The sequence below is a fragment of the Panthera tigris genome, chromosome B3 (genome assembly GCF_018350195.1).
Source record: "Panthera tigris isolate Pti1 chromosome B3, P.tigris_Pti1_mat1.1, whole genome shotgun sequence".
Taxonomy (NCBI): domain Eukaryota; kingdom Metazoa; phylum Chordata; class Mammalia; order Carnivora; family Felidae; genus Panthera; species Panthera tigris.
Window position 1 is genome coordinate 105,668,034 of NC_056665.1, and position 27,235 is coordinate 105,695,268.

Sequence of the window (27,235 nt, forward strand, 5' to 3'; positions counted from 1 at the left end):
TGGAGGCCCTGTCTGCTTAGAGATAGTAAGGTGGTCAACATGGCTTCTTAAATTTCCTTCTTGTCTTCTAATTTACTAAACAAACCCAGTGAAGCTTAAGGTAAAACTACAAAACCATTTTGCTCCTTCTGGTGCTAAATTTATGTTTTGTCTCGCCAGATTCATTCCAAACGTCCTTTCCTGTAGGCTGTTAGGTTTCGTTTTTTGACTCCATGTTAGATGCTCTGTTATAAATCAATACACTTATTTATGGGTGCTTCTAAATTTATTCATTTATTTTTAACGTTTATTTATTTGAGAGAGAGCAGGGGAGGGGCAGAGAGAGGGAGAGGGATGATCCCAAGCAGGCTCCGTGCTTTCAACGCAGAGCCCAACATAGGGCTTGATCCCATGAACCGTGAGATCATGACTTCAGTGGAAATCAAGAGTCGGATGCTTAACTGACTGAGCCACCCAGGCGCCCTTCTGGGTGCTTCTAAATTTAGATTCCAGGGATTGAAATGGGAGAGTGCGGAGAGGTGGAGGAAAGAAACATGAAAACTTTTTTTTTTTTTTTTTAATACAAATAATGCAAAACCATGTCTGAACTAATGATGTTAGTGAAAAAATGGTTATGAGTCCCCTTGGCCTTGATGATTTTCATTACTATGAATTGTAAAGAGACTCTGAGCAGTATATACCTACTTAGCTTTTGACTACAATTTAAAATATGATTATTTAACTTAATCCTCAGGCTACCATGTGCGAATTACACAAAGTCAACACACTGTACTGACTTGCCAACTCTCTGTATGTCCCCAAATAAATCAATATGGGTTTTAAAGGACTGGGGGAAATAATTTCATCTCCATAAGTCATGTGGTTTAGGTAAGCTTTCAAGTGTAATTTTGAAAATGTGTTTCAGTAATGGCTAGAACATTTTGGTAGTTTGTATAAATAACTGCACATGAGAATATATATTGTTGCATTGGGAATCATCTAAACATCATTTGTTCACATAGAACATATGTCACATGGCCTCTGAGAGGTAAATGCACAAGAGGTGGATGGCGTATTTCAGTTCTAATGGTCCTCGGTAATTTTATCCGTTGTACTTGGAATCCTCCCTTCCCCCGCCTTCAATTCCCAAAATTACTCAGGAATTTCAGGCTGTTTCTTGATGCGTGTTATAGGAGCTCAGGACCAGTTACATCTTTTAGTTATGGTTTTTTTGGCTTATGGATGAAGAACCATATCTATATGTATTTTTTTTTTTAAATAAGATCCCTGAAAATGCAGCGTTTTTTTTTTTTTTTTCTCTCCTGCCCAATTTTAAATGAATCCACTGGAAACATCCTACAGCTGCTATTTATTTGATTACACAATGGGATATTTAAAAACTAAACTAAACCAAATGAAAGCTCACTTAGAATGTATACACAGGTTGTTTTTGGGAAAGATGGGCATTTTTTGCATGTGGAAGAAAAAGTCATCAAGTCTCTTGCCATCTTTGAAATAATCAGATGCTTTGAGTTCATTCCCATATGGACACTCGTTATGTTAAATCCTCTATGGATAGACACCTTTGCACTTTCAGAGAGCAGAATGACATACAGGCGTTGTATCTGGCTTTTTTTATCCTCAGGACTCCCAGAGCCTAGAGCAGGGTGTGGCCCAGAGTGGGTGCTCAGTAAATGCTTGTGGTCCAGATGAGTAATTACTGAAGGTTAATGCTTGAGATGCTCAGTAACTATTTGCATGCATGCATGCATGCATATATGCATGAATTAATGACTGCTGAATCCTCCAGCAATTGGGTATGTATTCTGAATTATTCTCAAAGTAGTAGTATGGATTCGGGCTGATCCCTGCACCCTTCCTGTCCCCCATCCACCTCTTTGTCATTCTCTTTACTCATCTTCTTCATTTGGATGTCAGTTACTCTGGGAGCATGAAAGTGACTGGCATCAACAGCAGATTGAAAGGATAAGTTGATAGGGTTTAAGAATTATTTTTTGTCCTTAACAGTCTCTATCATATATGACATGGTAAAATACATAGCTGCAATATGGGAGAAGTGACCTATTGTGCTAAATATCTTTTGACCCAAATAAAACTTAAAAGTGTCATCTGAGCTGCCTAAAAGTCTCTGAAGGGCATGCTGAGCAGGTGTGAGAGGGGCCTGGGCTGGCAAGAGTCATTGAGGGAGGGGGCACGTGTGGAACTTGGTTTCACGGTTGCCCACAGGGCCTTAGGGTGCCTTTCTAGGAGACAAAGCCCCTCCATTTGGTGAGGGAGATACTGCTAAGAAATTCTCCCAATTAAGCCTTGTCAACAGAAGTTGTACCAGGTTATAGGTATAAAAACTGGATATTTGGCTGGGGTGCCTGGATGGCTCGGTCTGACTTCAGCTCAGGTCATGATCTCACAGTTGGTGGTTTCAAGCCCTGCGTCAGGCCTTGGGCTGACAGCTCAGAGCCTGGAGCCTGCTTCAGATTCTGTCTACCCCTCTCTCTGCCCCTCCCTCACTCACACTCTGTCTCTCTCTCTCTCTCAAAAATAAATAAACATTAAAAATATTTTTTTTTAAAAAGTGGATATTTGGGTGGCTGGGTGGATACTGGGAGATGATTATGACATATATTTAGAACAGATTTATCTATTGTAGATTCCTGGAAAACTGCTGGTGATGTATACTAATAAAAGTTAACATTGCTCCGAGTTTCTGGTTGAAATAACACAAAGAAGCTAAATAAGCCCCAGGTTTAGCGGCAGATTTTTTCTAGCAAACTGGATATAGTTTTCATTGTCTACTCTTAAAGAAAAGGAAATAGTGTAAAACACTTAACCATTGGTAGTAAGAAACTAAAAATTATTTCTATTAGTCAGCCTTTGCTTGTAGGATCTCACTTCTTATTTTTATATATCGAGTGAAAACATGTCTGTCAGACACAGAGAACATTACTGTGTAGGTGGTGGTGAGTCATATTGTGGTATTTCATGTAATGACTAATAGGGTTTGCAGAAACCTTACTGGCCGAAAACCTTCAAGGTTCATTCTCTGTGTGTACACATCCATTTTGGGATTTAAAGCACGCAGTTGTTTCCATTTATTTTTTTTCCTGACCAATTAGGAGCAGGTAATAAGTCACCGAATATACTTACTTTCTTTCTTTCTTTCTTTCTTTCTTTCTTTCTTTCTTTCTATCTATCTATCTATCTATCTATCTATCTATCTATCTATCTATTTTTGAGGAGAAATCTACAAAATCCTTTTTAAAATTTTTTTAAATATAATTTATTGTCTAGTTGGCTAACAGACAGTGTATGCAGTGTGCTCTTGGTTTTTGGGGCAGATTCCCGTGGTTCATCGCTGCCATACAACACCTAGTGCTCACCCCAACAAGTGCCCTCCTCACTGTCCATCACCCATTTTCCCCTCTTCCCCACCCCACATCAACCCTTAGTTTGTTCTCTGTATTGAAGAGTCTCTTATGTTTGCCTCCCTCCCTCTCTGTTTGTAACTATTTTTGTCCCTTTCCCTCCCCCCATGGTCTTCTATTAAGTTTCTCAAGTTCCACATATGAATGAAAACCTGTATCTGTCTTTCTCTGACTGACTTATTTCACTCAGCATAATACCTTCCAGTTCCATCCACATTGCTGCAAATGGCAGGAGTTCATTCTTTCTCGTTGCCAAGTAGTATTCCATTGTATATACAAACCACATCTTCTGTATCCATTCATCAGTTGATGGACATTTGGGCTTTTTCCATAATTTGGCTATTGTTGAAAGCGCTGCTATAAACATTGAGGTGCATGTGCCCCTATGAATTAGCACTCCTGTATCCTTTGGATAAATTCCTAGTAGTGCTATTGCTGGGTCATAGGGTAGTTCTATTTTTAATTTTTTGAGGAACCTCCACACTGTTTTCCAGAACGGCTGCACCAGTTTGCATTCCCACCAACAGTACTTATATTTAAACTGACAAATACGGTATCTAACTTTCAGATTTCAAACCACCACAGTGAAAGTACAATATTGTTTCTCATGGTCATTATGGTTAAATTTTAAGAGTTGAATTGGCAATCTGTGACCTATGGATGTGACGGTCACTTTCTGTGCTGGTAAAGGACATTCATAAATTTGATGAAATAGCTCAGCCTAATAGAACATTTTTTTCTATACATGTGTAAAATTGTAATTTGGCCTTTTCCCCAAGGTGCACTTATCACCATGTCATATGACTTAAGGCCTAGTCACTTGTCCCTCCGAGTGTTTGACTTATTTCTGGTTATATTGAGTTATGGGATGGAAGGCGAAGGTTAAAAATCCAGAAAAGACACCGCTAACATAGCGTGTATGTGAGGTGAACTTGAGGATTGCTGCCTACAGGGCATGTGGGGAAACCTTTTGTGGGTGGGGCTAGGGTGGGTGAATTGGGTCTACATGCTGTGGGCAAATACCTGAAGTGTGTAATCTGAAGGAGAAAACTTAGCTTTGTCTGAGTTATGCTTAGAAATTCTGTGCGGTCTGTACATTGAGTCAGAGGGTGGGTCACCTTGTCAAGGACTATGAAAGAGCAAAACGAAACACACACACAAAAGAGTGAGTTGATTGGCAGGGTGACCCCAGGGACCTATCTTCTCGTCTCCTCACTTTTTTAATTCTCCCTTCTCCACCGCGTTAATTGCATGTCCTTCCACCTCTGCAGGAATATGTATTAGTATGTATGTAAAGAGTTAGCTTAACTCATTAGAAATAGAAACCCAGAATTCCTTTATTAGAGATTTCTCTGGTTAGCTGGAAACTTACTTGTTGGCTCACTGAAATCTATTGATTTGGTGGATTTTCAAAGAATAAATGCTTTCAATACTGTTTTGGAGGTTTTATAAATAACTCTATATTTCAGTTTAGCTAAATATCTGGAAAAGCTGTTTCAACCCATTCAAGACCCTTATTGTATATTATTTCAAAATTCCTTCCTTTGCTTTATCTAGCAAATCAATCCATTTCCTTAGATTTATTTATACTGTGCCAATTGTTTTGTGATTTATGTAGATTTCTCTATAGTGTTGCCCGCTTATGCAGAGTGTAAGACTGGTGAGATTTCTTTGTACAGAACCTTTTAGAAGTGGGTCTTAATTACATGCTTTGTTAGGGAACTTTAGTTCCCACAGCTGGGCTTCCCTCAGAGGTCTTTTCCTCTTAAAATATATATAATATTTTTCATATATATAAAAATATATAACTTATACCTTTTTCCCAAGATACTATATGAAATACATATAAAGATATTAAAAACATAATTAAAATGTTCTCTAAGAAGAAAAGCCTGGAGGGTTTTGTTTGCTGGTTTTAGTTTTCAAGAAGCTTGAGCACTGTGGGGAGAGGGCTGATGCTTGGTGGAAATGTTTCTTCTTTTAGCACTGGCCAAATTATTTTCCTTCAGTTAACTGAAAACTCTGTCCAACAAAGAAAAATGCGAAAGAATATTCTGTGGCCAGTGAAAGGAGCTGGGCCATCCGGAGTAGGAAAGAAGTTCGTTCTATTTGTCTTGGCATGAATCGCAAAGCAGTTGTTTTGGGGAAAACAGTATGTGACTTAGCATGATTGCAACAAAACAAAACAAAAGCAGTAAGGTGATCTAGGAGCATCTGGGATGTTCCCTGGAACTGGGCTAATTACATTTATTAATCTTAGTGGAAAACTTGCTTATTAATTCACAGAGGCCCAGAGGAGCAAGTACTCTATAGCACCACCAGTAGGGAAAATTGGGGGAAAAACAACCCAAAACTGAAAAAGTTCTTGAAACTTTATCGTTACATTTAACACATCATTTAATTTAATATTAAGGGACTTTAAGGGTGCCTGGGTGGCTCAGTTGGTTGAGCGTCCAACTTGGGCTCAGGTCATGATCTCGCGGTCTGTGAGTTCAAGCCCTGCGTTGGGCTCTGTGCCGACAGCTCAGAGCCTGGAGCCTGCTTTGGATTCTGTGTCTCCTTCTTCTTCACATTTCTTTGCAATCCGTTTCTCTTCTAAACCAACTCCTTAGTTTATCTAATATTCAGTCAGAAATTTCTTTCCTTCCAGTGTACACAGACTATATTTTCTCTACTCTGAACTTTTTGTTTTCCTCGGGGCTCCAACAAGCAAGCTTGACTTTGTTGTTGTTGTTGTTTAGCAGTTTAGATGTAGTTTACATGCTATGGAATTCACCTTTTGTAAGCGAACAGTCCAGTGAGTTTTAGCAAATGTATACAGCTGTGCCGCTATGACCACACTCCTGCTTCAGAACATTTCTAGCACCCTGCCCATGTGCAGTCAGCCCCTGCTCCTCCCTCTAGCCCCGCACAGCCACCAATCTGCCCTCTGCCCCATAAATGTACATTTTCTAAAAATCTCCTGTAAAGAGATACTGTCTGAGATAAAGTGATCCTAACTGTTTTGTTTTCCATGATTGCCTCTTTCAGTCTTTGAATTAAGTATAAAAATGAAAAATCTCTGTAATCTGTAATATTGCTTTGAAGTAATGGCAGAGCTTGAAGGGCCTAATATGTCAAGATGATTTTCCAATTAGTTTGCATTCCATTCTTTTTCCTTCTTCCATCAACTGTGGCTTAATTCCCTTCCTTGTCCAGCAGTATATCTAAATGAGTACAAGTAGCTGGAAAAAAGAGAAGGCAAAAGCCATCCAGCTTTTTTGTATCTAAAGAAGGACCCCAGGAGTCTGGTCTAGGAGATGTGGAGTAAGATTCAAACATAGAAGCTTAAACTACAACTGGGCAATTTCCATGCGGAACCACAGAATACTTTTTGACCTGAAACTTGCAAAGATTTCTCAGAGAAGACAAAAAGCACTAACTCTGAAAGAAAAGAATATTAATCACTTAGACATCATTAAAATTAAAAACACCTAGTGATCAAAATAGATTGTTAACAAAGTAAAAAGGCAAGCTACAGGCTAGGAGAAATAGTTTCTCTTCTGTTGCCAGACTGAAAATTGTATTCTTAAGATCTGTACATTTCACCATATGTACATTTTACCCACCAGAAAAGGTGAAGGGGGCATTAATCTTTGAAATACATTGAGCATTACTATACATACTATAGTGTATTATATATAAACTTATACTACATATTATATATTATATAATATATGCATACTATATATTACTATACATACTGTACTATACTGTTCTTACAATAGTCCCTTCTCTTCCTCCTAGCTTCCTCAACTTCCCTCACCTTACTTTTTTGGGGGGCAGGGGGTGGGGAATCCAGCTATGTCAGGTATTGTTTCAGGCACCATAATTACTTAATAGCAACAACAAATAGAACAAATTCAGTTCCTGCCCTCTGGGAATGAGTCCAGAATGGGAGTCAGACGTGCCAATAATATAACAGTAGCAATGTGATGAATGCTGTCAGGATAGGTGAAAATAGATGAGCTGCCCTCTCGAGGAAAGTGAGGATAGGCTATCTGGAGGGGAAAAGTTGACACCTTGTAAAAGGTTAGATGAATAGGACTGATCCTTAGAAATGGTGGGAAGGGCTCTCTGAAAAAAGGGAACAGCATGTGGAAAACTTTCAGAAGTGGGCAACTTGTGATCAGACCTGCTAAAAGGTGGCTGCTGGTAGTGGTGGAGGGGGAGGGGAAGGAGAGGAGACAAGTCAGCCTATCACAAAGGGCCTCTACCTACCTGCTGAGGAATTTTGGACTTGATCCTGAAAAGAAAGGGAACATTGAAGCTTTCTATCATCTTTGTCTTCCTAACTAGATTCTTAAATTCCATGAAATCGGGGTCTGTTATTCATCTTTGTATTCTTTATAATGTCTGGCCCTGGTCCTGGAATGGGTAGGACAGCGAGTGTTGATTGATCTCTAAGGCTGTAATAGTCTTGTAAGAGTTTCACATGCTTGATTCAGCCATGTTATGAAAATGGAATGAGTCAGAGGAGAGATACTTTTGGAATGGAGGGATGGGGGTCTTATTACACTCTGGACATTGTGCTTAGGCACTCCCAGTCATTATCTAATTTAATCTATGTCATTCCTACTCAGAATCTGCCAGTGACCTCTGGTTGCTCCTAAGAGAAAGACCAGAGTTCACATTGTCCTTCAAGGCTACTGTTCAGTGTCTGCTCTGCTTGTTACCTATTTGGTTCTTAGTCATCTGAACTTTGACCTCACTTCCTTGGGACAGCCCTTCACTGCTCTGCCTTTCTGCACAAGTGGGCTGTCAGATCTCAGCATCTTGTGTGATCATACCTCAGTTCATGTGGTTATTTCATTTCCCTTCTTACTCAACAATTTGAGCCCTGTGATACTTTTTTGTCTCTTGGATGTAGCGTAATGCCTAGCATTGAATGAAGCCTGAAAACAAGTTGTTGGCTGCATGAATGAATCCTTGAGAGGACTCTCTCAGATAGATGCTGTCATTCTCATTTTCCAGGTGAAGAAACTGAAGTTTGGAGGTTAAGTCACTTGTCCAAGTTTGCATGACCCATGAGAGCCAGGCCTGGAACTCAGGGGTGTCTGATGACAACATCTTCCTCTCTCTGGTAACGGAAGTTTAGTAGGCCGTGAGTGCAGCAGATGGATACATTTTCACATTTGCGTCAGTGCCATGATTTTACCTACTTGTCGAATGATCAACAGAATGAACGGTCTAGTGGTTAGGAACGTGGACTCTGTAAACAGACAGTCTAGACTTCAGTTCCTTCTCCACCATTTGCTAACGTTGTTACCTTGAGCAAGCTATTTAATCTTTCTACGATTCAGTTTCCTTAAAAATGCGGTAACAGTGCCCACTTTATAGCATTGTTGTGAAAATAAACTAAATGAATTCCTATAAAACAGCACGCATACAGAACGTGCTCAGTAATTGTTAGCTATTACTATTACCAGTATTCATTTATTTCTTCCCCATTTTTTTTACTGTAATCCAAAGTTATATCCAGAGACCCTATAGCAGTTTATTTTTTATTTTATGCAAAGTGTCTTCTTGCATAAAACCATCTGCTTCTAAGTCCTATTCGACTGTGTTCTCTCGATTCAAAATTGGTGTTCAGATGTTCTCTCAAAACTGGTGTTCAGATGTTCTCTCAAAACTGAGGGAGCATTTTTCTACCTCTAGCAGCAAAATATAGTAATATTAATACTCTTTGCTGTGAATCTGTAGGTTTTAGGACTCACATGTTTGTTCACACCTCCGCCCAGTTAGCAAAAACAGTGCTGTAGTATAGTAAAGGCTGCAACACAAGGAGTGCTTTTCTCTCCTACAAATCACAAACCTTCTCCCCAAACTAGGCACCATATTATCGAGCTGTTTGGATAACCAACCTGGCCATCCCCTGCATCTGCCCCCCCACCCCAAGTAATTTATGTCACCATTATTTTCCCCATTCATCAATAGGTGGCTTCTAGGAAGTTAAAAAAGGAAGGAAGTAAGAAAAATTCTCACTTCACATATATAATAGTCGCATGCCAAAATTTTAACATTTTAGCATGTTTCCTCATAATGCAATTTTCGGTAAATATCTTTTGTCCCTTCCCTGGTTGTTCATTGCCAAAATTCGTAACTCGTTTCTTGTGGTTAGGGTGTAATATGTGTGGGTGTGTATTTAAGTGACTGAACTGTTTACCTTGCTCTTAAAAGAAAATAGCACCTGATTTATGTTTAAATGACGAAGGAAATAACAGTAATGCAGCTCCTCAGCTACCCGCCCTGTGCCGAGCTTTATTCCATACCTAGCTGATGTTGCTAATTTCACAACAGCCCTGCAAGAGAAATGATAGGCCCATCCTGGAGGCGAGGCAGTAGGTCTTAACGAGATTAAGAACTTCCCCAGGAAGCTAGTAGCACATATCTGGGTATGCAGCCCAGAGTGGCTAGGCCCTGGAGGTGCGGGGTTAACAGAACAGGGCAGAAGGGATAACCAGAAGCAAGCCTGGCAAAGTGACTTGGGGCTTATAAATGGAAGACCTCAAAGGCGAGCTGAGGAATATGTAATTACTTTTGTAGGCATGTGGAACTAATGAAGTTGTTTGAACTGGGAGCTCAGGACAGCACAGGAGCCCTATTTTTAAGGCAGTCGTTTTAAAATGTGGTCCCCGGACCAGCAGCATCAGCACCACTTGGAAACTTTTTAGATACTCACATTTTCACACATCCTCCTACGGACTCGATCCTTAACACGGGGTGATCAATGATTTCAGGAGTCCTCCAGGTGATTCTGATGTTCTCTCAGGTTTAAGTACCACTGCTTTAATGAATTCTGGATGTGCCATTGGAAGGATTGGAAAGGCAAGGAGGAGAAGTGGGCAGGCTATTGCCAGGAGTCGAGGGAGCAGCTATTAGAGTGCAAGTTTGGGTGGTTTCATTGGAAATTTTAGAAAGAAAAAAAGGGCACCTGGGGGGCTCAGTCTGTTAAGCATCCAACTCTTGGTTTCATCTCAGGCTGTGATCTCTCAGTTCGTGAGATCGAGCCCCGTATTGTCAATTCTCTCTCTGGGTTCTCCTTTTTCCTCTCTCTCTCTGCCCCTCCCCCACTTGTGCGTGCACATTCTCTGTTTCTCTCTCAAAATAAATAATAAACTTTAAAAAGATCCTGACACTTCTCAAGAAAGAAATAACAGGGCTTGATGATAAATGGAGGTACAAGTATGAGATATGAAGCTAGAGTCTACAAGTGGCAGAATTGCAGATAAATACCAAAGGCATTCAGGCAGGGGATGAGTTCATACTCCTCAGGGATCTAAACCTTATCGTGCCTTAACTTACAGCATCTTTTTATGTGGCCTACACCCACCAGCCTCTCAATGAGATAACTTTCCCTATGTAATAAAAATGTACCAGACGCTCAATGCCAGTAATAAGGACCGGGGATGATTGAGTTATTAAATGCCAAGAACTTATGTCTAAGCACTTTATATTTGTTATCCTACTGTTGTTATTCAGTAGTTACGGATGTTTGTAAATTGCTCTCCCTTAGTGCCCAGTCTAAGCTTCGCTCCACTGTAACATTCATGTTTCCAGACACTGATCTGAGAGGCTGAGTCTGGGTCCTGGAGTCTGACAGCTATAGGCTGAAAACCAGCCCCGTCATTTACCAGGTGCGTGGTCTGGAGCACGCTACTTGCCCAGTCTCCCACCCAAATTTCCCCCAGTTGTATTACAACAGGCATTGTTATTACGAGGAGGTAATAATGGAACTCCGAGTTGTTGTGGGAACTGAGAAAATGCCTGCACAGTGCTTGGCTCCAGAAGCACTGAATAAACGTTAGTGGGGCCTGTGGCAGTGAAGATGCCACGCCCTCGTTCACAGCCGTCATTGGCTCTCCTTGGTCAAGAGAGTAAACTCCTTATTCTTTTTCCTAAGACTTTTTTCACAGGGTGCCTCAGCGGCTCAGTTGGTTAAGCATCTGACTCTTGGTTTCTGCTCAGGTCATGATCTCACGTTTCATGAGTTTGAACCCCACATTGGGCTCTGTGCTGACAGTGTGGAGCCTGCTTCGGATTCTCTCTCTCTCTCTCTCTCTCTCTCTCTCTCTCTCTCTCTCTCTCTGTCTCTGTCTCTCCGTCTCTCTCTCTGTCTCTTTCCATCCTCTGGTCTCTCTCTCTCTCTCAAAATAAATAAATAGACATTACAAAAAAAAAAAAAAAAGACTTTTCACAAACTGATCACTCCCAATCTCCCAAACCTTTTATGTGATGATTCTTTGCATAATTCTGGTGTTTCGGCTAAGCTGATCTCTGTCCCCCAAACACACCTAGTCTGGTCTCGCACCCTGCCTTTGGTGCTGTTGCTCTCCTCTCCTTGTCATGTGCAAGTTCTTCAGGTCCAGCCTGATACTCAGTGTTGGTGGAGCCACCCCCAGCAAATCCTCATCTACAATATGAGTAATCCTTCCAAACTCTGGAGCTTTGATGGCCTTTACTGCTCAACAGAACCCCCCTCCCCCCCCCAGCTGTACACACTGGCTCAGGATGATTCTCTCTGTGCTCAGCTCACTTTCCCACACCCTGCAGTAAGTGTAGGCTGAGCCTTGTCCTTCTTGCCATGCTTGATAATCAGCCCCATGCCAGGGACGTGGCTTCTTAATGGTGACAACATACACCTTACAGTCTCAGTCTTTTCCAAGTTCATTGAATTCTGTGTTGGTTTCTTCCCCCCCCCCCCCCCCCCCCGTAATGACCCTTGATAAACTCTCCTATAGGAATAACATTTAATCTGTGAAATACTAATTACTATTTTTCTTCTCAGGATGAACTTGACCTGACAGACAAACACAGGGAAGCCATGTTTGCACTTCCAGCTGAGAAGAAATGGCAGATATACTGTAGCAAGAAAAAGGTAAGAAATTCATTGTGTTTATGGTTAACTGGAAAATTATCACTGTTGATTCCCTTTGCTCTCTCGTTTCACCACCAGAATTCAGACAGTTCTTTATAATGTACAGACCAGATCGTGGCCTTGTGGCTACATGGGGCAATGTGGTGATGCCTCAGATGTAATTTTTATCAACACTTCATTGGACACCTTCCCATATCTCCTATACCTGTACCTGCTATTCATAGTCTTGTTACGACTGAGACCCAAAATAATACTGGCTTACACCAAGATCAAATTTTCTCTGTTTTTTACATAAAAGTTGGTATCTTGGTAGGTTAGGACTAGTATTCTGGGGTCTCACTCCTCTGTTCTTACCTTCTAGCAGCTTTCCGTTTCAGCATCTCTAAGGTGTGGCCTCATCCTCATGGTCCAAAGTGGCTGTCTGACCATTTCATATTCCAAACTGAGGATGTGGGAAAGGGAAAGAAGGCACAGACTTCCCCACCTCCCCTCTTAGGGACATGTCCTAGGAGTCATCCACCTGAATTCCCTCACAGCCCACTGTTATATGGCCCCAGCTGCAAGGAAATCGATCTTTATTCTGGGTTCTGTTACCTTTGGAGAAGGGGAGAATGGATATCCTGTCTCGTGGTGCTAAGCATCACCGCATGGACTGTATCTCCTGCAATAACGTTCACTCTGCTATCTTTTACCCTGTGGCAAATTCTGAGACCATGCCCACCCCATTTTTGGAACCAATCAAGTTCATGACCATCTTTTGCCACTTTTTTCTTGTGTTCAGTAGAAACTTGAATCGCGATGGGGTAAGCAGGAAGGGCAGGCTAGCACCTAGGAGAAATGGTACCTCTTTCTCTAACAGGCAGTGGACACTGGAGTTCCTCACTCTTGCCACAAGGAAATAAGAACAAACTATAGCAATCCAATTTCTTTTCAAGACACAATATCAGTCCGAGAAACTTTTCCTATGTGACTAGCGTGCATTGTGAGACCTCCATTTACCCATGTGAGTGTCTCTGAGCACCACTGCCCCTTTGCTGCCTTGTCTGATTGCTGTGCTGTCCTTCCAGGAACATGTCTGCAGTAGTGAGCCTGCGTGTGCCCCTCTCCAGCCAGACTTTGTGCCTCTGGGGGCGAGGCACCATGTCTTAGCTCATCTTTGTAACCCCAGCATCGGACACGTTGAAATGAGTGCATGACGAGTGAACCACTAAGTTGTCATGAGTGTTATGCTGAACTGTCAAAAAAAAAATTTAAAGCACAATTAGTTTTCCACCTGAGCAGTTACAATTGCTAAAACTATGTGTGGGGTTTGGTTCCAGGGGCCTTTGCTGAGAGACGTGTCCAGCTCTAACCTCTCTGTATGGTTTTCTGAGCTGCTACCAGATCAGACTAAGTTGTAGACCTAAGGATTCCGAAACTAGTAGTAACCAAGAAGATGTGTTTGTGAATGATTGTGTCTTCTTCTTTTTTCTCTTTGTACTGTCTCTCTCTTACTGAACTGATTGTCGTAGCTCAGGGAACAGGTATAATACACTGGGAAAGCATTTTGAAATTAAAATATGTTCAGTTCTGAAAGTGATGGTATTGTATGGTCTTTGAAAGCAAGGGAACTTTCACACAGCTATCTTAGGGCCTGGCCCCTGGAACCAAGAAGGAAAAATCTTCAAGTTCCTTATGTGCACAGAGGACATGTCTGTCTATTTTGGCTCATCCGAGTGCAGAGTTTTTTTCTCAAAATTAGGAAACAATATGAAGTGGGGACTGAGAATATACACTGGAGGGAAGGAAAGGGCAGGAAAATGGGAGCAGCTTACTGAGGGGAAAGTTTTCTTCTTTCCCAGATTTTATTACACCCTTGACAGCAATTGTAAGTTAATCATGGAAACTGCTGCCCCTTAGACTAGAAAAGGCAAATCCTGGAGGATAGTAATGACCTTGGACTTGGCAGCTGTTGCTCATTTTTCAATTTCCAGGCCTATCAAATCCCCTTGCAAACCCTGCCTCATGTGCACATGGTGAGGTTTGCCTTTTTTTAGGAGGATAGATAGGGATGTGGCCCCTGGCCTCTGAGTCCCATTTCTTGATGGATGGGCCCTTCCTACTAGTACCTGGCCAGACTGCACAGACCTTTGGAAATGCAGTTCTCCTGCAGGCTTCATCCCTGCAGCCTGGATTCCTTACATGACAGCCAAGTTGTGGCTGAGTGGGAAAGCCATTTGAAGTCTTTGGGGATTCCCGTGGGGTTATAGATCTGCCTCACTTTAAAATGTATGATAGGAGCCTGGGTGGCTCAATGGGTTAAGCGTCTGACTTCGCATCAGGTCGTGATCTCCTGGTTTGTAAGTTTGAGCCCCACATCAGGCTCCATGCTGACAGTGAGGAGCCTGCTTGGGATTCTCTCCCTCCCTCCCTCCCTCCCCCCCGACCCTGCCCCTCCCCAACTCGTGCATTCACACGTGCTCTCTGTCTCTGTCTTTCTCTCTCTCAAAATAAATAAATAAATAAACTTTTAAAAATGGTTTTAAAAAAATGGATGGGAGTGTTGCTAAATGTAGGTTTTTCTTGATTAGAGCTTCTCAAACTGTTAAGCGTGCTATGTGATGGATCTGAAACTGACCTTTCTTGGGGCACTGTAATAAATAGGGAAATAATACAATGAGTAAGAGAACACAAAAATTTAAGTGTGAAAAGGGCATAACGTTTACCTCTCTTCATATAATGCGATCCCCTAACGGACAGTTTGCTCACTCTCAAAGTGGAGCCCATGGTGGCCGTCCGTATTACTACGAACAGATTGTTTCCCTTGGACCGTATCTTTGGTCGCCTTTTCAAATCAGGCTTGTCACCAGCAAGTCAAACCACATCTATTTCTCGGGCCAAGGGAAAGCTACATACTCACGGCTTTTTAGATTTTCCATCTCCCAAGATTAGAACCCAGCACATTACAGACATTCTCACACATAGTGAAACCATAGAGTAAGGGCCCACGAAAGCCAACAGAAACAGACACATGAGTTGGTGAAAAGCAGGCTTTCTGTGTAAAAGTGCACAGCAGTTGTGGAGGCAAACGAGACTGGGAACTGAGGATGGGGCCAGGCCTCACTCAGCCAAGTGGCTCTTTTCCACCCAATAGTGACTTGTGTCCCAACAGCGGCTGTCTGCTTATCAGCCTCCATGTTCATTTCTCACACTCGTCTCTATCTAGGTCTCCGGTTGAACACCCATTTCCAGAGCCAAAGTGAAAGCAGCAAAAGTATTTCTGGGGCTGAAAGAATTGGAGAGAAATTAATTGGAGCCTTGCCTAATTGAGTAATCCGGGGGAGAGTAAGAGATGGATGTTGTGGCCTTGTTGAAAGTCCAAACAAATCTGTAAAAATGACGGGGCTGGTTGGGCAGCCGTGGTTTGTCATATGCAGCAGTCCACTGTCAAATTATTTTCACTTCTGTGAAAGGGCCAAAAAAAGGTCCTGTTGGTGGGGCTGGAGGTATTTTCGAATAGGAAATGTTTGTGGTTCTTATCTTTAAAGGTAATTCCCTTTTTAGTTCCAATCACAACATACTCTTTTGTTTAAGTGAGGTTTTTCCCAGTCTCTAGCCAGAAACTGCATCTGTTAACAATCTTTTGGATTTTAAACTGAAACTTTTTAAACAATGAACCATCTGACCACGAAAGGCATCTGGCCATGCTGTATTTGCTTATTGTTAACATGATTTTTAAACCCTGGGAAAAGCAAGGAGAGGGCTGCGGAGAGGAGAGAATAAAAGGGCGTGTGCCCCGTGTCACGGTGGCAGCGATCTTATCGGCACCGGCAGGAATCTTTAATTGCAGTTTTCCACGGGAGCAACTGCGCCAGTTGCCTCGCTTAGCCAGTCCTTGTAAGTCTCCAAAAAATACCTGCTTCCCCTCCTGAAGCTTCAGAGTTTGCAAAGTAGACGAATGGCGCTGGACACTGTTAGCGGTAGTGTCATCAGGTATTTGAGGCAAAGATCAAGATTTGAGGAGTGTACGAACTTCCCTCCTTCTGTCTCCAATCTCTAAAGCCACGGCTTAAGTAAATGGCTTTGGATTCTCCATATTGCATTTCTGCATCTTTTCGGGTCTTCTGTGGAGGAGGTGGATTTTTACTGCGCCGCTGAGCGTGTGTTTGACTGTAGTTCAATTAAATCCTTTAAGAATCTTGCCCGACCCGGCTGCAGCGGAGTTGTTGTGATTTGTGCAAAGTGCTGATCTGGTGCCAGGTACATTTTGGAGACCTCTAGGAAAAGTGGCAGAAAATTCAGCTGGTACTTTTCATTCACTCCCGTCTTTTGGTTCGCATATCCTAATTGGATCACTTCCCCACTCCTCCCCGCAAAAAGCAATTCTCCTTTTGCCACACACCAAAAAAAGATTGAAGTTGTGTTGTGTACAGTCGCCAGGGTGCAGTTTCAGTTCCTTGAGAGCGGAGGCCCTCTTGCGTTCAAAGGAACTTAGGCTGAAGCGCTGGAATTAAGACCAAAGGAACCACCAGTTTTCCACACAGCTGTCAAACAAGCCAGGTATAAAACGAGGGGGCGAGATGATAGTTCACCCTGTAGTTGTTTCCAGTATCCTACTGAGAGGCTCCTGTGGGGAGGCTGGGACGAGAAGCAGTGGTCGGGCACTGGACCTGAAGGCGTGAGAAGGAAGAGAAGCTAGGTATCCCTCCTTGATGGTGGTTTAAATGTACAGTAGAGTGAGCTTTGGGTTTTCAGGCACTCACTATGTTAGCTGTCAAGATTGGGGAGAGGGAGTCCGGAAAAGGGAGAAGACCAGATTTCAGTAAGTATGTTTCTAGACTTTTAAAGAAGTACTTGGGTTGGTTTCCTGCCATTGAGTTTTCACCTGATAATGGATTCCAGTTGGGATTTGTAGTCCTAAGTGCTCAGGGGTTGAGGAAAATAGCAGAAGTAGAAGTGAACAGAAATAAGATCGGGCTGTCTTTCCCCCTCTGCTTCTCTAAAGAAAATGAGGGAAGCACATTAGCTGGAGGACAGTGGGCATCTTCAGGCTCTGTAGGCTCTGAAACTCTCTGCCTTGTCTACATATTCCATGGCTCTGAAAGGGAATATAATTGCATATAATGCCAGACTGAACCACTAAGGAACAACGAGCTTTGAGTTTCTTCACTCCATGCAGCAATACAGTTGGCGGAGGGCAAGCTGGTTTGTGACTCACCTGATGTGTATGGAGTACTTTCTGTAGGTCAGAAAGTACTGACTAAACTCTTGGCTAAACTCTGAGGATGATTAAACAAATAAGTCAAATTTCCTGCAGTGGGTGATCCTGGTAGGAGAAGTAGATAAAATCAAATAGTTACCAAGTCTTGTCATAAGCTCCGTAATGGGGTAAGCAAACAGGCTCTGGGGCACAGGGGAAGGAGCCACCAGGCTTTGGGGGTGGATGTGTGTGGCTCAGACAACAGCTCCTTTACCACTCTGACCCCTCTAGCACTTGCACCGGTGAGAGACCTGACACTGTCATGCTTTTGTCCCGTCTTCTAGAAACTGGCCCCCTTTTTCAGTAGTTGAGCGATGTTCACATCCACTGTCTATTTTCTCTCTTGATTAGTACTTTGTTCTCTGTCCCTTTTCCAATACTGAAAAGGTCAGCTTTAGACTGTTGGCCTAATCCAATTGATCTTCGCTAAACACAGTTTGTAGGTCTTGTTAGGAAATCTGTAAAGAGGCTTAAACTTTTGAAAAAAAGACACTGGTGGCGGGGGGGGGGGAAGAAGACTGAAATAACTGAGGTTTGTTCAGCGTGGAGAAGAGAAAGTCAGGTAGAAATTCTAACATGAGCTGATGTCCACTGGGTATACCCCAGTGAAACTATGGTATCTTGTCAAAATATTGCCAACTTAGAGTTGGTAAAGAGCGGCTGCCTCAAGCCCTCCCAGTAAAAATCTCCATGCCAAGCTGACTTCTTTTTTTTCTTTTTTTTAAATTTTTTTTAATGTTTATTTTCGAGAGAGAGAGAGTGCATGCGAGCAGGGGAGGGACAGAGAAAGAGGGAGACACAGAATCCAAAGCAGGCTCCAGGCTCTGAGCTGTCAGCACAGAGCCTGATGCGGGGCTCAAACTCACGAGCTGCGAGATCATGACGTGAGCCGAAGTCAGACGCTTAACCAACTGAGCCACCCAGGCACCCCTGACAGTCTGACTCTTCTCCCAAGGGTCCAACAGTTTTCTCCCATGATTCAAGGACTGAAGGGTTAAGTCCTGGCATGGCAAAACAGGGGACTCCAGGACCCTGTTCCCACATTGCATCATTGGTTCTGATGCACTGACACCCTTCACTGACTCCCATGCTATACAGGTTGATAAATATTTTGCCCATTGGCCTGAGTATGAGATGCTGATTGACCTGAAGATGGTGACCAAAACCTTTTGATAATATGTACTTGGAGCCTGAAACGTTCCTCTTCTGGGAATTGACTCCACAAAAGTGATGAGAAATGAAAGCGAAGACCTATACGTGAGGCAGTTCTTTGCAGTGTTCTTGAAAGCCCAGGATTGTAACCAACTTAAAGAGGATGGTTATATTATAGCACACAATCCTGACAGTATCTTGTAGCCATTGAAAAGTCATGTTATCAAAAGAAAAAAAAAAATGTCATGTTATCAAAGAAATCTCAGTGACCTAGGAAACTAATGATACAGTGTTAAAAAAAAAAAAAAGGTGTAAAGCTATAATTGGTACGATCAAAAGTTTGCACAAAAGTATATAGATAGAGGTAAGCAGACAGAAACAGCTGTTTGTTGGGACTGTTGGTGATTTACTTTTTTTTTTTTTTTTAATGTTGATTTTTGACAGAGAGAGATACAGAGTGAGAGTAGGGGAGGAGCAGAGAGAGAGAGGGAGACCCAGGCTCCAGGCTCTGAGCTGTCAGCACAGAGCCCGACACGGGGCTTGAACCCACGAACTGTGAGATCATGACCTGAGCCAAAGTCGGATGCTTAACTGACTGAGCCACCCAGGCACCCCGCTTTTTTGTTTATAAAGATATTTCCCAGATTTTCTACAGTGCGTTATTCTCCCTCTTACCTAGGAGTATTTTTCTCCCCCTGATTATAAAAATAAAATTGCTCTTTTTAAAATGTGCATTCAATATATTTTGTATCAGTCGGGTTTCAGTCAGAGAAGCAGGACTACTGGGGGAGACACAGAGCTAAGAGATTCACCGTGAGGCCGGCTAAGCACTCTTTGTCAGGCTGCTGTCTTTATTTCTGTTGCCGAAGCTTCACATTCTGGAGCAGGCAGTTCCGAAGAAAGGTGGGTGTAACTGGGAGGGAGCAAGGATAGGCTGGAGCCCACAAGGACACACAAGCCAGTGTCCATTCTCTCGACCTCTGGCTCTTGTGTGGGTGTCATGCAGAAGCCTGAACCATTAGTCATGGACCTCAGCACACACACACCTGGGCCAGGAGAAGCTGAGGGAGGATCCAGGGGAAGGTGGGGCAGTTGCAGACCCGCCTGCTATTTCACAGCAACAAGGTGAGCCAGCCGATAAAAGACAAGTATGAAGAACAAAATGGCTGCTGCTTTGCCTCTGGCCTCTATACCTCCTGTGAGAGCCTCTCTCTGTGGCTCCCCGTACCCAGAAGCCTCCAAGAAAGGATATTGTTCAGCCTAGCCAAGTCGAGCATTATAAAGCCACCACATACTTGTATTGAAATGAGGAGGAAAAATAAATATTATTTAAAATGCAGCCAGTGCTTGTGTTGTCAAGGCAACCCTGGCTTTTTTTTTTTTTTTTTTTTTTTTCCTTCCTTCCTTTGTCTAGCTCAGGGACCTGTTTTGTTTTTTGTTTTGTTTTTCTCCCCTCCATCTCCTCTTTTTTTTTTTTTTTTTTTTTTTTAACTCTTCCTTTGTGACATTAAAACAAAGGGGAATCTATAAACCACCCAAAGGTTTTCAGTACCATTTATCTATTTAGGCAGTGACTGTGAAAACATGGTGATCTTGGCTCTAGTGAGATTTCCTGAGTTTTCTGCCCAGAAACGCACTGAAGCCATGTTTCTCATTGCCCTTTCTCCCCTAAGGAGTGTAATCTCAAAGCTAATGACCCATTTCCTTTCTTTAGTTTCATTTATTTTTTTTAAATGTTTGTTTATTTTTGAGAGAGAGAGAGAGCAGAGGAGGGACAGAGAGAGAAAGAGAGAAAGAATCTCAAGTAGGCTCCGCACTGGCAGGGCAGAGCCCCACGCAGGGCTCAAACTCACGAACTGTGAGATCATGACTTGAGCCAAAATCAAGAGTCAGACGCTCTCGACTGACTCAGACTGAGCCACCCAGGCGCCCCTTTCTTTATTTTCTTTTAATTGCAAAAGCCAGTGCTGTCAAAATGAACACCGAATTGTAGATTTGGAGTAGAAAATTCAAGGACTCTCTGCCTCTGGCAGCCCTTGAACCAGTGTTGAAATAAAGGGTGGTTGGTTCATGAGTATTTATGTGACTCCTACTCCCGTAATCCCTCGGTTCAATAATGTCAGTTTGGGGCATTTTTTTCCCTCCTTGTATTAACCAATTCTGCCATTCTAGCTGTGCCTACTACCACCCATGTCTTGAAGTCTGAAGAATGGTCCTGAGCTCATAGTTCTGTATTGCCACTTGGTAGGTGGCCAGTTTCATGAATGAAGAAAGCAGTAAGCAAACTTGCCCACAGGGTGAACCAAAACATATCTATCTTCCCTGGTGCTTGGAGAAGTGAACAAATCTAAAATATGGTGGGCAAGTTCTGTAGTCTTTCAATGGGGTTCTATATTCTGGGTCAGTACAGGCCTCTGTTTTTCAGGCTTCACCAGTAAAAGGACTTCCCTTGGGGTAGATTATCTCCAAGAGCCTTTCAGTCAAGAGATCTGTCTACAAGCTTCCTACATTATGTTTGCCCCTCATAATTGTTCTAAACTGTATTGTAATGTGATTGCCACTATTTTTTCTAAGATAAGCAGAAGGTAAGTAACAGCTATGAGAAAATATTTTGCATAGTTACAGGCCATCTGAAGGGTGACCAGAGAAGGGAGGATACCATTCACTAGGAGATATTTCTGAACCCTTCTGATTTCTCTCTCCTCTGTATAATGAGATCAACTTCACAGGGTGGTTGTGGATATTAAGATAATATAATGTCAGAGTTAACGGAGAGCTTGGGGCATGGTGATGACAGCTGTTGACATTGTCAATGTCAGTGATGGTGACTTTGATCAAAATAGTAGTATGGACTCACTTTCTGTTTGTCCACACTCATGCTAGTCTGGGATTCACGTCCATATTCTTAAACAATGATACCTGGTTTTCACAGAACAGTAGTGAAGATTTTAAAAGCCCTCTCTCTCAGTTGGACCACAGAAACTTTTGGAGGCAGAAATAGTGAGTTAGGAGGATAAATTATAGATCAGGGAAGAAACCAAGACAGTCTTCACTGTTAGCACCAGAAATGGGCAGGAGGCCCCTTTTGTATCAGAAGTTCTAGGGCATTGGCGATCAATGTGTAGTTCCTAAGCTCCTGGGCGGAGCTCTGAATCTGGTATCAGGAGTGCCCTTAATTGGTACTTGGGAAGGTTGGGACCCTGAAAACGTCAGTCTATCCCACTTCTTCTCACCCACCTGCCCACTGCAGTGCTTCAGTCCCTGCTGACCAGCTGCAGCCCTTGGAGATGCTCCCATCATTGGGCTTGCTTGGCAAGCAGTTGTGAACACCAGCTGATCTCTGGGAAATGGGTATGTGTGTGGATCAAGCCAGTTTTTAACTAAAATTCCTCTTTCGCTGCCTTGGAAAGGCAAGTGGTTGAAAGATCTTCAGTTTTTGAAATAAGAGCACTAAAAATAGTTTTAGACGAAAACATTACTACTGCTATTTTTTTTGCAGTGGGGAAAAATCCCGTGATAGGACACAACACCAAGAGGTTCCACGAAACAAGTCAGCTTTACAAATAAGTGATTTATTGGGTTGAAGTGAGCTAGAATTACCCTCTGTTCAACAATAAAATTTGTTCAGAGTTGCAGCATTATAATTCAATAGTGCATTCTAGCTGTGTGATTTCCAAAATCCATCTAACAAAACAAAACTTCGGCGTTGAGGAGATCATAAAAGAATGTTTTAGGGACACTTGGGTGGCTCAGTTGGTTAAGCATCCGACTTTGGCTCAGGTCACAATCTTACGGTTCTTGACTTCGAGCCCCTCATCAGTCTGTGTGCTGACAGCTCAGAGCCTAGAGCCTGCTTCGGATTCTGTGTCTCCCTCTCTCTCTGCCCACCCCCCACCCCCCCACCTTGTGCTCTGTCTCTCTCTCTCTTTCTCAAAAATGAACAAACATTAAAAAAAAAAATAAAGATGCTAAAAATAAAAAAGAATGTTTTAGCACAGATACCATTATTTGTAGAAATCTTAAACCTAATTACCAGAGCAGACATTCTGGGTACCGATAAATTGGCATTCTCTAAAATTTCTGAAAAGAAAACAAATTTCTGATAACTTCCCCCTCCACTCGTGGGATAAACTACTATATCCCGGTTGGTGATATGATTTTTCTTGTGAAATTTTAAATATACAAAAAAGTACAGAATATAATGAACACCCGTGTTTAACAACTGCTGACATTTTATAATCACCATGGATTTTTTTTTTAAACATTTATTTATTTTTGAGACAGAGTGAGACAGAGCATGAACGGGGGAGGGTCAGAGAGAGAGGGAGACACAGAATCTGAAACAGGCTCCAGGCTCTGAGCTGTCAGCACAGAGCCCCACGCGGGGCTCGAACTCACAGACCACGAGATCATGACCTGAGCTGAAGTCGGACACTTAACCGACTGAGCCACCCAGGTGCCCCTCACCATGGATTTTTTATTTTATTTATTTTTTTAATATAATTTATTGTCAAGTTGGCTAACATACAGTGGATACAGTGCGCTCTTGGTTTTTGGGGTAGATTCCTGTGATTCATCACTTACATACAACAACAAGTGCCCTCCTCAGTGCCCACCATGGATTTTTTAAAAAGAAAGGAAACATAAATATAAATATAGCTGAAGCCCAAAGGTGACCTATTCTGGAGGTGGTACATGTTTTCTTTTCCTTGCCCAAGTATTTATGACTTTATTCTGCATGTATATATTCATAGACAATATATGGTAGTTCATTTCGACTGCAATATGATGTTCCATTACATGAACACACCACAGTTTAATTATTTCACACCCCTTTGGATAATGCTTACTTGCAGTTTTTCATTATTTTTTAAAAAGTATGGCAACGAACAGCCTTGTGCATGTGTTCAAGAATTTTTCTGGGATAAACACCAAAACATGTAATTCCTGGGTTGTTGGCTGTGAACATTTCCACCTTTAATTGCTCTCTGAAGTTGTCGTAATAATTTATACCTGCAGCATATTAATTGCCAGCCATCTGAGGGATCAGTACCCTCCGAGGGGAGAGAACTGATACTTTGTTGCCCTGGTGAATCGCTTTACTTAAGTTTGAATGTTTCAGATACAAGAAGCTGTCATTCAGTTTTCAAATCAAATCAAACTTAAGTAGCAAATCAAACTGAAGTAAAAATTACTGAAGTAGAAAGTGCTCATTTAAAGAAGAAGAATCCGGGGCGCCTGGGTGGCTCAGTCGGTTAAGCGTCTGACTTCAGCTCAGGTCACGATCTCGCGGTCCGAGTTCGAGCCCCGCGTCGGGCTCTGGGCTGATGGGCCAGAGCCTGGAGCCTGTTTCTGATTCTGTGTCTCCCTCTCTCTCTGCCCCTCCCCCGTTCATGCTCTGTCTCTCTCTGTCCCCAAAATAAATAAACGTTAAAAAAAAAAAAAATTAAAAAAAAAAAAAAGAAGAAGAAGAATCCAAGGTTTGGAAAATGAAAAGCATTCCATTCAAATACCCATAAAGCCATAGAAAAGTACAAAGTGTTAGAAGTATATAAAAATGGACAGTTCACTCAGCATTATGTTTATTTGATTTGACTACAAAGGAAACTGCTCTGTGTGTGGTTCACCCTTACTCTCCTCCAGACCTCTTTACACCCTTAGTCCCAGACACAGGCAAATTGTGTTTCCATCTTTAGCAGGCTCTTGACTGATATATGTATGCAATCACCCAACACAGGAAGTCCCTCTGAGGCATCGGCCACTTCCCTGATGGACGACAGCCCGGGTACAGGTGCAGGACCAGCACATCTGCACAAGCAGGCAGGCAGGATGTGGCTGGAAATGCCATAATTGGTTTCTTTCTTCCTCTCACCAAAGTACCTTTATCTCGAGCATCGGTAACAATTGTGAAAGCCTCTCTCCTTTCCTTTCTTAGACTCTTTGATTCCTTTGAATGTTAAGAAATTGAGACGTGTACTTGCTGTGTGTCTACCCCCCATGCCTGAATTCTGAACCAGTTTCTGCGTACAAGTCAATTCCTGGATTTGGGGATTGTTGATTTTTTTTTTTTTTAATGTTTATTTATCTTAGAGACAGAATGTGAGCGGGGGAGGTGCAGAGAAAGAGGGAGACATAGACTCTGAAGCAGGCTCCAGGCTCTGAGCTGTCAGCACAGAGCCCAATGCAGGGCTTGGACCCATGAGCTGTGAGGTCGTTACCTGAGCTGAAGTCCTGTGCTTAATCAGCTGAGCCCCCCAGGTGCCAGGGGATTGTTGATTCTTAAGTCTGTAAATACTTTACTCTGCTTGGTTCTTCCTGACAGCCTTGTAAAAAAAAGTGCTTGTGTATCTACTTTGTGGACACCATCTTCCCTTTGTGCTTCCTCATACTTGCATTGCTCCAGTGAGTAACTCTGTTATCCAAGGCCTTGCTTTCACTGTAAATAAGAAATACCAAGTTGGAAGAGGGGGGAGAGAATGACCCTGCATTTGCATTCACTTAAAATCATTCAAACAATAAAAATAAGCCATATAGAGCTGGGGGAAAGTAGGCCATCTTGGTTGGACAGATCAATGAATGTGGAGTCAGGGAGAGAGTGGGTGTCGCTTGTCCTGTGGAGCTCTATCTTTCCCTCTGGAATGGGGGCTAGAGAAGCAACTCTCCCCTCTTTCATTCTGTGCTTGTCACTCATGCCTGTGTCGGTGCTGCACTATGGAGAGAACACTCCAACTTCATCTCTGGTCACTGGAAAAGATGTGTAGCTTGGGGTTTGCATGGAATCCCTGGGAGGGCAGTGGTTCTCAACTGCCATACAGCAGCTATCTTTGGCCTCCAAATCTTAATTGTTAAGCAGATTCCTTTTGACAGCTCCCTTTGACAGCTCTCGTACATAACAGATTCCGTCATGTGTTGATTGCAGAGTTAGGAGTACATGACTCTCTTGGAGCTCTCAGTCGTTGCCATAGAGTACTTGTCAACAGTGCTGTTGTGGAACCAAGGTGCCAAATGTGTCTGTGTGCGGCCCTTTGAACCCCGTGCCTGTGTGTGTTGAAACACACAAGCACAGGCCCATTTCACTTCCAAAATTCTGCAATCTGCAGGTGTAGAATTACACATTGAGTGTCTCAGTGATAGCTGTATCTCTGATGGAAAGGACATCACTACATTTCAGATCTGAGAGTCCAGAGCTAGCTGCCCTTTCTGATTATTGCCAGCTCATTGGGTCCCTTAGGGACAAACGGCACAAGAGACACTCCAGACTGATGCACATCCTTTGATTCAGGATTCCTTAGGACTGTGGCCCCCTTCCCTGGTTGACAGAGTGTGCACTGTGAGTAACCTCAAGCAGAGATGGCAAAAAGGTTCATCTTGATTACCAACTCGGAACAGTTGGGGGTTGAAGCCTGGAGCACTTAAAGAACCATTCAGAGGTTATGAATGGATTCAGTAAGAATAGTGTGGTAATTAATTAGCAATGTCTGCCATGAGACATGATGGGAAAAGGTGGCATATGTAGCAAATTTTCCCATCCTTGCCCTTGAGGGCTTCTCTTGCTCCTAAATTGGAGTTGGACGTTAAGTATCATATTCCATGCTTTTTTCTCCCCGGGTCTCTCCCTGGTCTTCTGCAGACTCTCTAAGTGCCGTGGCACCTACTTTCATAGAACGAATACCCCAACCCTGCCTGATGTCACCATCCCCTGGAGATAGGTCTATGAAAGACATCAGTAGAAGGAAGTATCCACTTTAGAAGAGGGAGCGAAGAACAAGAACCACTTTTCCTGAGTTTCTCCTGTATGTGTATTTATTTTTTTCGTCTCACTAATAGCGCTGGTGCATCTAATGCCTTGAATCCATATTATGCTTGGTGCATCTCAGAGCTTCACCCCCTCGTGAAGTAAGAAGAAACTTTGAGCTTCCAGCGTAACTTAGAACATACTGCTAATACTTCTAATTTGGGGTTCTCCAAATTCCTTATACTCCAGGAACCTAGCAATTTGTGGAACTAGAAATGGGTTACAGTAGAAAGTGTACTAAAGAATACCAACTTTAAATTACAGTGTCTTAAATCCTCTTGTTCTTCAACGCGGTATGGGAACAACACTTGCCTTAAGCATATCTGTCTTCCTATGTAAGGAAAAACATGTGATGCTTCCTCAATTTCTAAGATGTACTTCCCCATGTCCTCACATTTGGGCATTTCTTAGATGGTGACATCTTCCAACTGATGCTTTTCTTTTTATATTTCTTCTGCCAACAATTCTGTCGTTAATTCAATAGTATGCCTTAAAGTAAATGATCACTTAAAATGAGAAATACGGTTATGACTCCCCTTCTAGGGGACAATTAATCCTGTCCTAGCATTTTTCACAGTCGTCCTGAGAATGCTTCTCTGAATGGAATATGCCTTTATGGGCTTACTGTTTCCCCTGATTCTCTTCTTAGTTTAATTACTGTTTTCCAAAGCCCCCGCTTTATAGCCTCGTGTTAAGCATTATATTGCAAA

At 42.5% G+C, this 27,235-nt stretch overlaps 1 protein-coding gene across 1 annotated transcript in view; it reads left to right on the forward strand.

The window, feature by feature from the left end:
- Positions 1-27,235, forward strand: part of DAAM1 (dishevelled associated activator of morphogenesis 1) — a 173,906-nt gene that overhangs the window by 77,104 nt on the left and 69,567 nt on the right. The window contains exon 3 of the mRNA XM_042989809.1: positions 12,250-12,339. Within this exon, the coding sequence (XP_042845743.1) occupies positions 12,250-12,339 (90 nt within the window). The remainder of the gene's footprint in view (positions 1-12,249; positions 12,340-27,235) is intronic.